Source organism: Rana temporaria, chromosome 2 (genome assembly GCF_905171775.1).
Source record: "Rana temporaria chromosome 2, aRanTem1.1, whole genome shotgun sequence".
Lineage (NCBI taxonomy): Eukaryota > Metazoa > Chordata > Amphibia > Anura > Ranidae > Rana > Rana temporaria.
Window position 1 is genome coordinate 440,200,883 of NC_053490.1, and position 15,634 is coordinate 440,216,516.

Below are 15,634 nucleotides of genomic sequence, written 5' to 3' on the forward strand. Positions count from 1 at the left end.
ATTTTTACAAAAAATCTAAATTTTTAAGTAAATTTACGATTTTGTGTTGGGCCGCATTCATGCCCGTCTTGGGCCACATGCAGCCCGTGGGCCGTAGGTTGGACACCCCTGATTTAAATCGATTTTGCTGGACTGTCTTTAAAGCGGGAGTTCACCCGAAAAACAATTTTTAACATTAGATTGAGGCTCATTTTGTCAAGGGGAATCGGGTGTTTTTTTTTAAATCGAAGCTGTACTTACCGTTTCAGAGATACATCTTCTCCGCCGCTTCCGGATATGGTCTTCGGGAGCGGGCGTTCCTATTTGATTGACAGGCTTCCGACGGTCGCATACATCGCGTCACGAGTAGCCGAAAGAAGCCGAACGTCGGTGCGGCTCTATACGGCGCCTGCGCACCGACGTTCGGCTACTTTCGGAAAATCGTGACGCGATGTATGCGACCGTCGGAAGCCTGTCAATCAAATAGGAACGCCCAGTCCCGCAGCCCATACCCGGAAGCGGCGGAGAAGATCGCTCTCTAAAACGGTAAGTACTGCTTCGATTTAAAAAAAACCACCCGATTCCCCTAGACAAAATGAGCCTCAATCTAATGTTAAAAATTACGTTTTTGGGTGAACTCCCGCTTTAAAGTTTTTAAAATATGTAAATATATGAATATTCAAACCAAACAATGACAGGAAATTAAGTAAAATAATGTTAAAACAACACTTAGGCCGGGTACACACGGACAAACATGTATGGTGAAAGCGGTCCGTCGGACCGTTTCCACCATACATGTCTGCCAGAGGGCTTCTGTACGATGGTTGTACACACCATCGTACAGAAGTCCGCGCGTAAACAATACGCGGGGCGTGTCCGCGGTGTCGCCGCGTCGATGACGCGGTGTCGCCGCGACAATGACGCGGCGACGTGGGCGGCCCGCCTTTAAAATGCTTCCACGCATGCGTCGAAGTCATTCGACGCATGCGAGGGACGGCGGGCGCCTGGACATGTACGGTAGGTCTGTACTGACGACCGTACATGTCCGAGCGGGCTGAATTCCAGCGGGCTGTTTTAAAACAAGTCCAGGAATATTTGTCCGCTGGGAAAAGGCCCGGCGGGCAAATGTTTGCTGGAATTCAGCCCGCTCGCGCCCACACACGAGCAAACATGTCTGCTGAAACTGGCCTGCGGGCCAGTTTCAGCAGACATGTTTGCTCGTGAGTATGGGGCCTTAGAGTAAACATGAATAGATATTTTTTAACAAGTAAACATATATGTTTTTTAACCCCTTCCCACCCACCCCAGCATCCTTTAAATAGCTCTGAACACCTGGTGGGGATGGAAGCAGGATCATGTGACCGTCACAGTGGTCACACGATCAGAAACCAGTCCCGCTGGCCACCTATCTTCAGTCCGGACCAAGAGCTATCTTTTTCAACTTGGTCTCTGTCCTAGAAGTGCACAGTTAGCATGTTTTCAGCACCCAAATATCCACCACCCAGCAACGCATCGGTGTGGCATGTAGGCATTAATGTCTACCCTTTTGCCTTACATACCTTATGTATTGGGTGGTGGTAAAGGGATTAAGCTAAATTCCAGGTACTGTATAGATTTTATTGTATAGTTACATTGGTTCAGCTTGGACCAATGTAAGTATGCATATGCCATGGCTGTAAAACTGCAATGGAAAAGGTGAATCGCTGTAGTAGTCACTGCTACTACTGGAATTGCCACTGTCTTCAGGGTCCCATGTCATTTAGCATTGGTGCCATTCACAGAACCACTTGCATTGTTCTCAACACACACAAACTGTTCTCTGACTGGATGAGGTGGAGATCATGACGTCACCAATCCGCCTCTCCTCCTCATCCAATCAGAGAGCACACTGAATTCATTGAAACAAACACAAGGCCTTCAGTGAATGGCACCTGTGCCATATGCAAGCAACCCCCTGTGTACCTGAACCTGGAATTCAGCTTTAAAATGTGCCATTCCAAAAGCCCGCTAACAGCAGAACTAAAGATAAAGCAGGGGTATTGTAGGTGGAAGGCTTCAGTAAAGATTTCTACCCTAGGGACCAATTTATTTTTTCAACCCTCGTACCAGTAGCAGGAAAGCAAACACACATCCCATCTGTAAAATTCTAGAAGTAATCAAAGATCACACAAGATTTGGTGTCAACTGAGGAATAGGGAATACTCGCAGGAAACAAGAGCACAAGCAGCAATGTAAACAGACTGTCAGTGATGAATCTTTGCGGGGCTGCTAAGTTAAAGCAAACCTGTTACAAATTAGAAGAAATCACCTTGAGCATATGATGGAAAAAAAAAATACGCGATCAGGGTGTACCGTATGTTAAAAAAATGTGTAAATGCAGACAATTAGATCTAAGATTCTATTAAAATCTTGACTTTTCCTATAAAAAGTCCATCTTGACCCCATAGCATTCCACAATCCAGGTCTCCCTACTGACCAAAGAGTTCAATCCGTCACATTAAAGGCTTAGGTGGTGGGAGATCCAGGGTTATGTTTAGCTGAAAATATCTTTTGATCTACAGATTATTTTGGCATATGGGTTTGCTCATCACATAAACTGTGTTTTAAAGGGTGGTAAAAGGTTTGTAAGAAATTGCACACTGTGGAGTTGACTTACTAAAACTGGATAGTGCAAAATCTAGTGCAGCTCAATCAGCTTCTAACTACAGCTTGCTCAATTAAAGTGGATGTAAACCCACTCTCATCCTTTCTAAACTACTGACATTGCTGATCTATAAGGATATAGATGCCTCCTGCATGTATCCTTACCTGTCAAATGTCTCCCCTCTGTCTGTTATGAGACCTGAAAAACTGCAGATTCTGTGGGTGGGTCTGTTGTCTGGAGCTCGGTGGGTGGAGTCGTGATGTCAGTAGACTCCCTGCCCACCTCTACACTCCCCTTACACTAAATTCTGCTATGATCACTAACATCCAGTCAAAATCCAGAAAAGTAACCACATGACTTCAGAAAAGGAGTGGGGGTGGGAATTAAAAAATAATGCCTGTCTCCAGGCTAGTGCATGAGATATGTAAATAACCTGTCACTTACAGCAAGGGGGCGGAACGGACTAAGGTTTTTCTCTGTAAGTCCCTTTTATTTCACTGAACAATAAAAGAGGATTGCTCAGAGCTGGATTAACTCTGTGTGGCAAGACTGGGCACAGACGATAGGAAATATACTATACAATGCGACAGCAAAGAATTTTTTTTTTCTTTCGGGTTTACATCCACTTTAAGTTTAGCAAAAAAAAATGGAAGCTCATTGGTTTCTATGCAGAGCTGCACCAGATTTTGCACTTTCCAGTTTTAGTAAATCAATCCTTGTGTATTCCTATTACGCTGTATGCAAAGCAAAATTAAAAGGCCACTATACAAAATGTTCATAAACTGATTTTTGTAAAAATAGGTTGTATTAACATTAATGCATAAATATGTAAATGTTTTAGCAGATAATCCAAATCAAAATTCATATTTTGCAACAGCTACCTGTCCAATTATTTTAATGGATCATTTCTACCAAATGTAATTTTGGGGCCCACCAATGTGTAGGATAGAATATGGTAGTTGTAAATGTAATTACACTCTCTTTCACCTAATGCAGGGATATGCAATTAGCAGACCTCCAGCTGTTGCAGAACTACAATTCCCATGAGGCATAGCAAGACTCTGACACCCATTAGCAAGACACCCAGAGGCAGAGGCATGATGGGACTTGTAGTTTTGCAACAGCTGGAGGTCCGCTAATTGCATATCCCTGACCTAATGCATACAATATCATCTTTATGTGTTGAGTATAGTGGTCCTTTAAAAGCTTTGGGTGCAGGAAACTAGAATTGAGAGAATATGGTAGGCTGCCACTGTTCACTTCTCAAAATGCTTGCTGTCTTGCTGACCCAATGACTTCCATGCTTTGTACATCAATGGCTTGGAACAAGCAGGCAGATTAGGAGTTCCATGTCTTGACTCTGGACTTCTAACTGCATGCCTACCACAGGTCAGGTTGTAGAAAGTACTTAACCCAGAGACAGCCAGGCAACTGGCATTTTCAGGAGGTGGTCAGATATGGCAGCCTACAGTATCGCTCTCTGTACTTTTTCCACCAAAGGCCCTCTAATCATAGTTTCTTTTCACCATTTGGGAAGAAGATTGTGTGTATCATCATAACAGCATCTGTTCTTGGAAGAATTCATGTGGCACACAAGGACTTTGTGTATGTCAGCCATAATGCTGACATCTAATTTGAGGAAAACTAGTAGTGATGTGGCTTAAAACAGGATTCATCAGTAGAAAGAATACTGGTTCTCTACGGCTCTTGTGCGGCTCCGAGACCCGTCGCTTTCATGGTAGTCTTCTGTGCTTCCATTTGGTGATTCTAGCAAAAGCTCTGCACTGTTGCTTCGGCTTCTGGCAGCAAGGGTCCCGTCTACTCTGTGATATGTCGAGTGGCTGCTGGCAGTGGGGTTGTCTGGAGGTGTCGCAGGTGGCGCATTACTTGCCCCAGAGCTGGAGAAGTAGTGCTGAGATTGGGTATCAGTCCTGCAGCTCTGCTGCTGCTGGAAACTAGGAACAGCAGGTCCAGGCTCTAAAGCAAAGAAAAGAAAAAGAGATCCATTCTTTCATGTGTAAACAGTATCCTAAAAGAGATCCATTCTTTCATGTGTAAACAGTATCCTCATTGTCACTATACACAGATTCAAAATAAATAATACTTTTACTGAAGGCTCTCTCAAAATGTAGTAACAAAAATGGGAAGGTCCCCCAGTGGGGTTTTTTAGCGGCATAATGTTCTAGGAAAATAAGAGTAGTTGAATAATATTGAAGTTAAAATCTTTACTTTGTTTCAACATTAAATTACAATAAAATGTACAACATGGTTGGAGCATTTGTAAAAAAGTGTAGATAATATACATATAGTACACTCTGATTATACATGAATAAAGAAATAACAGTGGCAAAAATCAACAGCAATACAATACATGTTACATCGTAGTTCAATTGGTTTCCGTATGAGTACCCCAATTGGTTTCCCTATGAGTAACCCGACGCGTTTCGACCTAAACTGTCAAGGTCTTCTTCAGGGGAATTGTACTCTGATAGATATAATTAGAAAAATTATTAAAGTTACACCCCTCTAACAAAAATGTTTAACATCTGCTGAGAGGATATTGCTGAAATTATATTTACCACTCAAGGGTTAATGAAATAACATGTGATCAGAGATAGTTGCTGAGAAGTAAAAATGATCCGAAGAGTCGAAGAGTAGGGGGTCTTCGGATAATTTTTACTTCTCAGCAACTATCTCTGATCACATGTTATTTCATTAACCCTTGAGTGGTAAATGTAATTTCAGCAATATCCTCTCAGCAGATGTTAAACATTTTTGTTAGAGGGGTGTAACTTTAATAATTTTTCTAATTATATCTATCAGAGTACAATTCCCTTGAAGAAGACCGTGACAGTTTAGGTCGAAACGCGTCGGAGTACTCATACGGAAACCAATTGGGGTACTCATACAGAAACCAATTGAACTACGATGTAACATGTATGGTATTGCTGTTGATCTTTGCCACTGTTATTTCTTTATTCATGTATAATCAGAGTGTACTATATGTATATTATCTACACTTTTTTACAAATGCTCCAACCATGTTGTACATTTTATTGTAATTTAATGTTGAAACAAAGTAAAGATGTTATTGTCCGGTATGTTGTTTCACTAAGTGCTCTTGAAAGTATTTTTCACCAATATGCCTCCGTGCCTCTAACGGTGCTTATTGCCTGATTATGTTGTTCGCCAATATTGGGGCTATTACTGCTACTGCTAGTATTTTTGGTTAATATTTATTTTTATTTCATGTATGTCCTTTAATACTGTATGTCTTTACTTATACTTTCTACTCAATAAAAACTTTATTGAACAAAAAAGAAACAAAGTAAAGATTTTAACTTCAATATTATTCAACTACTCTTATTTTCCTAGAACATTATGCCGCTAAAAAACCCCACTGGGGGACCTTCCCATTTTTGTTCCTGCATTTTCGGGGTGCGCGGCACACGGACTCCACATATGCGTTTTTCTCTGTTTCTCTCAAATGCAGTTAGCTATAAAAGGCATGCCACTCTACCCTAAAATCAAGAGCTCCCCCTTTTTTTTTTTTTTACCCCACTCACAAATCTCCTTTGACTCCTCTCGTTTACCAAAGACCCTTTTCAGACCCCTTTTCTGTATTGTTCCCAGATGGCCCATATTTTGCAAGAGATGTTCATATGTGTAAAATGCAGTAAATGTGTATGTTGCTGTTTTTAAAAAGTTTTACAATTACAAATGGATATACAGTAGTAATAGTTTAATTGATTATACTGGATGTATCTCTCTGTTTACATGCCTCTTTGTGTTGTGTGTAGTTCTTTGTATCACATTTTTTCTGAATGTATATTATGCTGGTATACATTTATGCATGCATATAAAACATGAATGGACAGTCACATTCCTCTTTGTGTTGTGTGTAGTTCTTTGTATCACATTTTTTCTGAATGTATGTTATGCTGGTATACATTAATGCATGCATATAAAAGATGAATGGACAATCATATAGAGGCTCATATACACCAGATGTGATTTCAAGTAGTTTGCCTTTCTTTTTAAAACAAAGGAAGACTGCCTGTTACTTATGCTGGCCATATACAGCTTGACTTTTCACTGATTCCTGGTAAATCTAATGAAATCTGAGCCTTTGGTGACCCGTCGGCATCATCTGGTGTGGCAAACTTCCTTCCAAAAATGAGTCGCACAGAAAATTCTTGACCGAACAGTGACTGCAACCAATCTGATAAAGTCACTGTTTGGGTACTCTCAGGCCCCGTACACACAACCAAACATGTCTGCTGAAACTGGTCCGCGGGCCAGTTTCAGCAGACATGTTCGGTCGTGTGTAGGCGCGAGCGGGCAGGATTCCAGCAAACATTTGCCCGCCGGGCCTTTTCCCAGCGGGCAAATATTCCTGGACTTGTTTTAAAACAGTCCGCTGGAATCCTGCCCGCTCGGACATGTTCGGTCGTCTGTACAGACCTACCGTACATGTCTGAGCGCCCGCCATCCCTCGCATGCGTCGAATGACTTCGACGCATGCGTGGAAGCATTTAACTGGCAGGCCCGCCCACGTCGCCGCGTCATCGACGACACGCCCCGCGTATTGTTTACGCGCGCATTTCTGTACGATGGTGAGTACAGCCATCGTACAGAAAGCCCCGGGCAGACATGTACGGTGAAAACGGTCCGGCGGACCGGTTTCATCGTACATGTTTGCCCGTGTGTACACGGCCTCAGAGGCGCAGGAGCAGCATCTGTTAGAATACAATAGTCAGCCGCGGAGATCCCTCCATCTATGCTGTTTAGCATGAATAGGGGCAAATCTATTTATTTTACTTGTTCAGCCTGCTTAAAGTGGAGGTTCACCCTAAAAAACTAATTTTTAACATTAGACTAAGCATAGTAAGGGCATTTACTTTCGGCAGGTCTTTTTTTTTTTTCTCCGTACTTACCTTTATATCCTGATTTTGTCCAGGGCTTCCGCGTTCTGATGACTCCGGGACTGGGCGTTCCTATCCCTGCCTCAGGGTTCCGATGACTGCGGGACTGGGCGTTCCTATCCTTCGGTTCGATGATTGACGGCTTGTGAAACAGGTGACCTGTCGCACAACGCGCGTCACCAGATTTCCGGAAATAGCCGAGCTGCGAGTCGGCACTATACGGCGCCTGCGCCCGCCGTGTAGAGCTGACTGCGCAGGCGCCGTATAGTGCCGACTCGCAGCTCGGTTATTTCCCAACATCTGGTGATGCGCGTTGTGCGACAGGTCACCTGTTTCACAAGCCGTCAATCATCGAACAGAAGGATAGGAACGCCCAGTCCCGTAGTCATCGGAACCCGGAAGCCCTGGACAAAAACAAAATATAAAGGTATGTACGGAGGGAAAAATTTTTTTTTTCCTGCCGAAAGTAAATGTCCTTAGTATGCTGGCTCTGCTAGATGTAATTACATTTTTTTTTTTGGGTGAACCCCTGCTTTAACTGAATGAGAGAAATCTCAAAGTTTATGGCTAGCCCTAGAGAGATATTGCCATGAATTAAAAAATAACCTGCAGAGGGTATAAAGTACATACACCTAACGGTAGCTTCTAACGCCCTGCTGGCTGAATACTGGGCAGCCAAAGTTCTTTAAGGTAGTTTCAGAGCTTGCCATTACTTCACCCCCCTTATAGGAATGTGCAGGAGGCAGGAAGAAGTGGGCAAGCTGCATCGCTATCAACGGGGTGCCAAAGCTTTGCCTGTCCGAACGGCCTGAAATCCAGCTGTAAAAGCAGGGTATCACAACCATTAGGTACCTGTACTTTATACCTGAAGCAGTTTGAAATAGTTTGATTGGAGAAAACAAAACAAGCAGGAGAGTGCAAAGTGTCCCTACACAAACATATACAGAAAATTGGTGTAATAGCAGTTATCTGCCAAGTACTTTAAATTCATTCATGTCAATGAGGTCTGTTCTCTCCAGAACCATGCACTGCAGAGCATTTAGAAAAATTGCAGTTTTGGGTTTGAAACCTATAATTTACCCATCAAGTTAAATGAGTGTAGACCTAAAAAAAATAAAAACACATTGTAGCGCATATGGCAGCACGTGTTAAATCGCAGACAATATTGTCTTACCAAGAAATAAGTTAATAAAATTCAAATACATTTCTCTTTTTGTAGAAGTCATTCATAGCTATTACAGTAAATTAAAAATCTTTATTACGAGTTAAGAATTTGAGCTAAATATTTACATCCAGGGCAAATGTGATAAATGTGAGCCTACCCATATAGCTTGTCTTTGAATGCCAGTGAATAGTAACATAAATAAAAGCCTCACCAGGTATCGGAAGCTGTGGAACAACATAGCTGTGCAGGGTGATGTCAGCTGAACCACCAGATTCTAGGGGTATCGGGTGAGAGTGAAAATGTTTCAGCATATCAAAAATGGTCTGGAACCAGAGGTGCTGTACATGACATTGTCCATTCTCATTCAGAGATAATCGTAGGTGCTGAAAAATTACAATTACAATACAATTACAATAAACAAAAAAGATTAGCTTTTTGTCAGATCACTTTAAAGAAATTAGATTCTCCCTTCCAAATCAAGGCAACAAGAAACTAGGAAGTAGAAGGGACATGCATTTTCACAATTTCAATAGAATATAGAATGAAAATTAAAGTAAAACTATAGGCAAGACTTTTATTTTTTATTTTAGATCGAGTAAGAGAGGGTCATAACCTTGACACATTTTGTTTTGGCATCTGTGTCCCATTGGGGAGATTTCCCTTCACTTCCTGTCCCATAGCCAAAACAGGAAGTGAGAAAAAATCCCTGCAAATTAAGGGAATGCTTAGGCCCCCCAGGTCATCAGAACTAGTGTCCCCATTGGACAATTACCCCTCTATTATCCTTCATGGGGACAACCCAAATTTGGGATTTTCTTTTATTTTCACTTTCTCTGACAAATAAAAATAAAAAAGGTAAATGGACAAATAGAGGCACAGACAGCAATAAAAACCTTATGGGTGTTTTAATCCCTCTCCAAGATTGAACAAAGATTTTGCCTATAAATTATACTTTAAAGTCCAGTTTGGGCAAAAAATAGAAAATGTTAGCCCTAGAAGCTCTCAAGAATTAAAAAACAGCTTGGGTTGCAATACTCACCCTATCGGCAGTGATCACTGTTCAAATCTGCCAGCACACCAAGGATCTTCAAGTAAGGTCCAAACGTTTCAAAGTGACTACATCACAGTGGAAGAGTGCATCATTTCAAGGCCACGTAGGGCCCGTTTGTCAGGCATGTGATCATCGCATGCCTGACAAACGGGCCCTACGTGGCCTTGAAATGAAAGGATTCTTCATAGGCTTGAAACATTGCACTCCTTCGCTGTGATGTGCTCACTCTGAATAAAAAAACTTTTGCATGTTACTTGAAGATCCATGCTGTGCCGGGCTGTGAAAAGGATTGTCCTGTGTCTTCACTCACCCTCACAGTGTGGGCAGCAGCGGCAGATGTGTCTGCTCCTCGTGCTTGCTCTGCTTGCCAAAGCACAGCTAGGCTTCCAATAGGATCGTCTGTCGCTTTGGCCAATCGGGAAACAGGTCTCACCATCCTGCCTCCTGATTGGCAGGGAGGCACTGTAGTGTGAAAATAGCAAAAATGAATTTGCTATGGTCACACAATTGGTTGAGCCCACCCTTTTTTGAAGCCTATTAGTGCCTCTGGCTCTAATCAGTTGCTTTAAAGTGGATGTCACAATGTAGAGTATAAGATTTCCTATCATCTGTGCCCAGTCTTGCCACACAGAGTTAATCCAGCTCTGAGCAATCCTCTTTTATTGTTCAGTGAAAATTAACAGACTTCCAGATAAAACCCTGTCTAAATACAAAGCCCTTCCCTCTCTCCTTGCTTTGAGTGACAGGTTATTTACATATCTAGCTTGGACATGTTTATCATATGTTATGTTATGTTTATCATAATATTAGGTGATCCACAGTATAAAAAGTGAGAAATCCACCCCTCCCCCACATAACACATTCTGGTAATATACAATGACCTGTGGATCACCTCATATTATGATAAACATAACATAACATTCAAGATAAAAAAAAAAAACACCCCTGCCATAGGAATCCATACACTCAGCCTCCTGAAAGGGGCGGGCGCATGAATAGGGGGGCAGTGGCAGGGACGGCGCCCATGTGCCCTCAATGCATGGAGCCGCCACTGGTATATAGCCCAGCATTACAGATAGGTATATATAGACCACCCCCCCCTCCCCTTCGCAGGGCTTGCTCCACTGACACAGAACCCCCCCCCCCACAGACAGCCCCCCCCCCCCCGTGCAGGGCTTGAAGCACTGGCAGCAAACACTCCCCCCCCCCCACGCAGGCACAGGAGGCACGGGACTCACTCCACTGACAGCATGGAGCTCACAGCACCCCGGTAACTTTTCTGACCCATATCTGCTACTTGCTGTCATCCCACCAAAAGGGTACTCTCCTTGCAGGAGACTCAAATCTGGCTTTGAACAAATATCCTTCAGAACGCGTTGCCCCCTCTCCTGAGGCCAAAAAGTTTGCTTGTTCTTTACAATCTCATGATCTGGTTGATCTCTGGGGAGAGCTTCATCCCCTGGGTAAAGACTACACGCATTATTTCCACCCCCATCACTCTCATGCTAGAATACATCATATGTTTATGTTGAGGAACATCTCCCTCTAGTGGTATCTACTTCTTTCCTTGCTGCCCCATGGTCAGATCACAATCCTGTCCTGGTAGTTTGCCATTCTATACTTAATAAACCTCAGCACTCCCCCTGGGTCATGAATGGCTCTTATCTCTCAAAGAGGTCCAGGCAGATATCCCAAAAGCTTCTGTGGAATATTTCTACCTTAACGCAGGTTCGGTTTCCTCTCCTGTAACCCTCTGGGGAGGCATATAAGGCAGTTCTTAGGGGCCACATTATTTAGATGGCTGCGAAACACAAGCGAAAAAGGTTGCCTAAAACAACTTGACCTAGAGGCCCATCTGGAGGTACTCTCCACTGCATTTAAACAATAACCCACCCCTGCCAGCCATAAACTTTTGGACCAGGCCCGCTGAGAGCTGGACCTTTGTTTCACTGATGGAGCTGAGCGCATCTTGCATTGGTCCCGCCAATAGTGGTACGCTAAGGCGAATAGGCAGAATCAGATGTTGGCCAAGTGGCTAGATACTTTTACTCCTAAATTTACGCCTATCACTTTATGTACTTACTGGTAACCCAGTGTGGGTCTTGGAGAAATTCCGTTGTACTCGGCCCCTAATCAGACATGTAGTCAGGACACTGATACTTTCCTCAGTCATCTTTCAGTTCCCACATTGACTGAGGCTCGCACGTCTATGGACCGGGTATATAAATCTCGGAAGTCTTACAATGCATTAAAGACCTAAACGTGGGCAAATGACCTGGTCCGGATGGCTTTACGGCACTTTAATATAGGAAGCTAGCCAACGTTTTAGCTCCACATCTGACAGCTATGTAAAAATTCAGTTAAAAGTTGTCCAGACCTTCACATCAGACCTTTTGACCGCTAACATAGTGATGCTTCCTAAAACTCACAGCGATCACACCTCTTGGGCCAACTTCAGGCCCATTTCTCTTATTAACATAGATATCAAAATTCTAGCAAAATTCGTTTAAATTCTTTCCTTCCCTGCTTATTCAAAAAGGATCAAGTTGGCTTTGTTCCGCAGAGACAGGCAGGGGACATTGTTTGGCGAATAATACAGTTACAACATATAGCCCACAGCAGTTTCCTTAGAATCAATGCGTTTGTACCTTGATGTGAAAAAGGCATTTGATACTTTGTCATGTCCTTATTTTATGTCGGTAAGCCATCATTATGGTTTTGGATCCTCATTCCTGCGATGAATGACAGCGTATATGACTCCCCATCATATGCTGGATTGTACTAGGCCAATTTTCCACCCTTGTTCAAAAGATTGTCTGACATATGTTGTCCTCCTGGTCCCACTTACCATTGTCCTGGTTCGGTAGGATAATCACAATTCGCATGTCCTATCTCCCGAAATTACTTTATTTCTTTTGAGTCTTGCCCGTCTTAGTCATTCCACACATTTTACGCATACATCAAAGCAAGCTTTTGAAGCATATCTGGGGATCCACCAGTCCTCCAATCAGTAAACAGGTTTTGTACGCCCGAAGGATCAATGGTGGCCTTTCGGTCCCTATTTTACAGGCCTACTATACTGCAGCAAACATAGCCCTGCTATCCCATCTCCACGAAACATACCAATTACGGCTATGGGCCACCTATCTGATCCCTGCCCTGGCTCCCTCCTATTCAGCCCACTTTCTACGATTATGGGACTCTGTTAAATATTCCGCGGGTATGATCTCTCCCCATCTCCGACGTCTTCACTACTCATTATTCCCTCCAGGTTGCGAAAATCCAGCCCAATTTTCCTGGAGGACTGCAAATGGTTTCACGGACATTCACTCCCAGTTACTATAGCCCTTTCCAAGTGTTCAAGAAATATTCTTATATTAGAGAATGCCTATAAAGTGTTGTTTAGGTGGTATTATACGCCGGCTAGACTGGCTTGTTTCATCAGAACTTACTCTTCCCTCTGCTTTCGGGGATGTTCACAGGAAGGTTCTATGGCACATATTTGGTGGTCATGCCCGAAGGCATGCAGGTTATGGGTCAGAGTCTATACCTTTCTCCGTATTTTATTTCATGCTAATCTCAAGTATGTTACTGGCAGGATCACCAGGTGAAAATAAACAAAAATTCATCCAATGGATTGACCAAATATCTTTTCTTGTGTAAAACTTACTTTAAAGAATACAAATCATCAAATAACATTCATATGACGGGGAAGAACTTTTAAAGTAGTATAGAGTGCTTGCCTTTGCTTTGCCTTGAAAGTTGAATGTCAGCACATATTCTCCTGGGCGGGTTTCACTTTGCCTGATGACAAAGAGTCCGTGGCTTCGGGTTCCACCGGCAAGTACAAGTTGAGCAGCCTTGATCCTTGACAGTGTCCCATGGAACCAAGGATAATCAAAGAGATTAATTTCAAATTTCTCACCATCATCACCTATTAACACAACGAAATTAAATTTAAAAGTAATAGTACAATAACATATTTTGTTACTTTCATGTTATCATTCCTATGGAAAAGTAAAATAAGTAGTTTAAATATTACTTATTTCTGCCAACGCTTACAAAATACATACTTACTTATAAGGGTTTCTACTTTAAAGCAGAACGCCAGGAAAAAGTAGCAAGATTAAAATAAATACATAAAATAAATAGCCAAATTAAATATGAAATAATAAAATCAGCTTTTGCTGCAATATGAAAACTTCAATTCAGACATTTACCCTGCAGTCCTTTTTTTTTTGTCCCAAAGCGTCCTCAGTCTGATGGGTTAGCATTATTAGGCTTCATTTCCATGGACGTTTTTGGACGTTTTTACAGCCACTTTTCTGAGCTTTTTTTGCAGCTTAAAAACGGCTCTCCATGTTAGTCTATGGCCTCATGCCCACCATGGCATTTTTGAGCTGTAGATGGCTGAGCCGTTTTTAAGCTGCAAAAAAAACCCAGGACCAGGGCGTTCTGAAGCTCCAGCCTTAGAGCTGTAAAAACGCCAGACGTTTAAAAATGCTCAAAAACGCTCAAAAACGCTACCACTGCGTTTTTGAGCTCCAGCTCAAAAAAAAAAAAAAACATGGACAGGCGTTTTTAAGCTGTAAAAAACGTCCATGGAAATGAAGCCTAAAACCCATTTCCTGTGAGTCCAGGAATGGACAGTGAAAGGAGAAGTAGCATAGTCATAAGCTGATCCTGCTCAGTCTGCTTTCTCCTCATATCAGCACGCTTCTTGTCAGTACATGAACCGATTGGTTTCTGTGCTGCTTCTTACTCTGTTATACAGGGAAATTAAGAGGCTAATAACTGACCCAATTCAGGTTAGCTGCTTGTATTTAAAAATAAAATTGCAGCGCAACATAAATGAAGTTCAAAGAAAATCATAAAAAACATATAGTGCTTGAACACTAAAGTGCATAGTGACAGATGAAGAGAAAGTCCATTGAAGTAATATCCAAAGAAACATGATTGTTTAAATGAATATTTACCTGGTGCACCGCCACAGTAATAACAGGATGTGAGCTTACCAGATCTCTAGACTCCATGGGCCAGATTCAGAAACAACTTACGACGGCGTATCTCCAGATACGCTGTCGTAAGTCTAAGTGTGTGCCGTCGTATCTTGGCGCCTGATTCAAAGAATCAGATACGCCTCACGGTTGCCAAGATACGAGCGGCGTAAGTCTCCTACGCCGTCGTATCTTGGGGTGCATATTTACGCTGGCCGCTAGGTGGCGCTTCCGTTGATTTCTGCGTCGAATATGCAAATGACCTAGATACGCCGATTCACAAACGTAGTTCCGTCCGGCGCATCTATATACAGCGTTTACGTAAGGCGTCGGTCCGGCGTAACTTTACCCCTCATAAAGCAGGGGTAAGTCATGTTAGGTATGGACGTCAGAAACGTCAGAACAGCGTCGTATTTTACGTTGTTTGCGTAAGTCGTCCGTGAATGGGGATGGAGCGTAGGTTACATTCACGTCGCCGAAACATTGAGCCGACGTATCTTAGGGAGAAAATTCGACGTGATACTGAGCATGCGAGCGCATGCGCCGTTCGTAAAGCGCATCATTTACGTGGGGTCACGATTCATTTACATACAACACGCCCACTACCAGCCTAGTTTGAATTAGGTGGGCTTACGCCGGTCCATATACACTACGCCGCCGTAACTTAGAGCGCAAGTTCTTTCTGAATACGGGACCTGCCGCTCTAAGTTACGGCGGCGTAGTGTATCTGAGATACGCTACGCCCGCCTAAAGATAGGCGATTCTCAGCTGCATGGGTGAGGATTTAGGGCTCTATATCATTACAATACTTATCTGCAGCTACAAATCAATGGTGTGCCATGATCATCAGCAGCTGAATTGTGTAGCATTAGT

The 15,634-nt window shown here is 42.8% G+C and overlaps 1 protein-coding gene across 1 annotated transcript in view; it reads right to left on the reverse strand.

Moving 5' to 3' along the window:
• Positions 1 to 4,175: 4,175 nt before the first annotated feature.
• Positions 4,176 to 15,634, reverse strand: part of SH2B2 (SH2B adaptor protein 2) — a 140,312-nt gene continuing 128,853 nt past the window's right edge. Inside the window, exons 7-9 of the mRNA XM_040338411.1 lie at positions 13,508 to 13,698; positions 8,925 to 9,096; positions 4,176 to 4,600 (exon numbers count right to left, since the gene is read on the reverse strand). Coding sequence (XP_040194345.1) covers positions 4,299 to 4,600; positions 8,925 to 9,096; positions 13,508 to 13,698 — 665 coding nt within the window. The 3' untranslated portion in view covers positions 4,176 to 4,298. The remainder of the gene's footprint in view (positions 4,601 to 8,924; positions 9,097 to 13,507; positions 13,699 to 15,634) is intronic.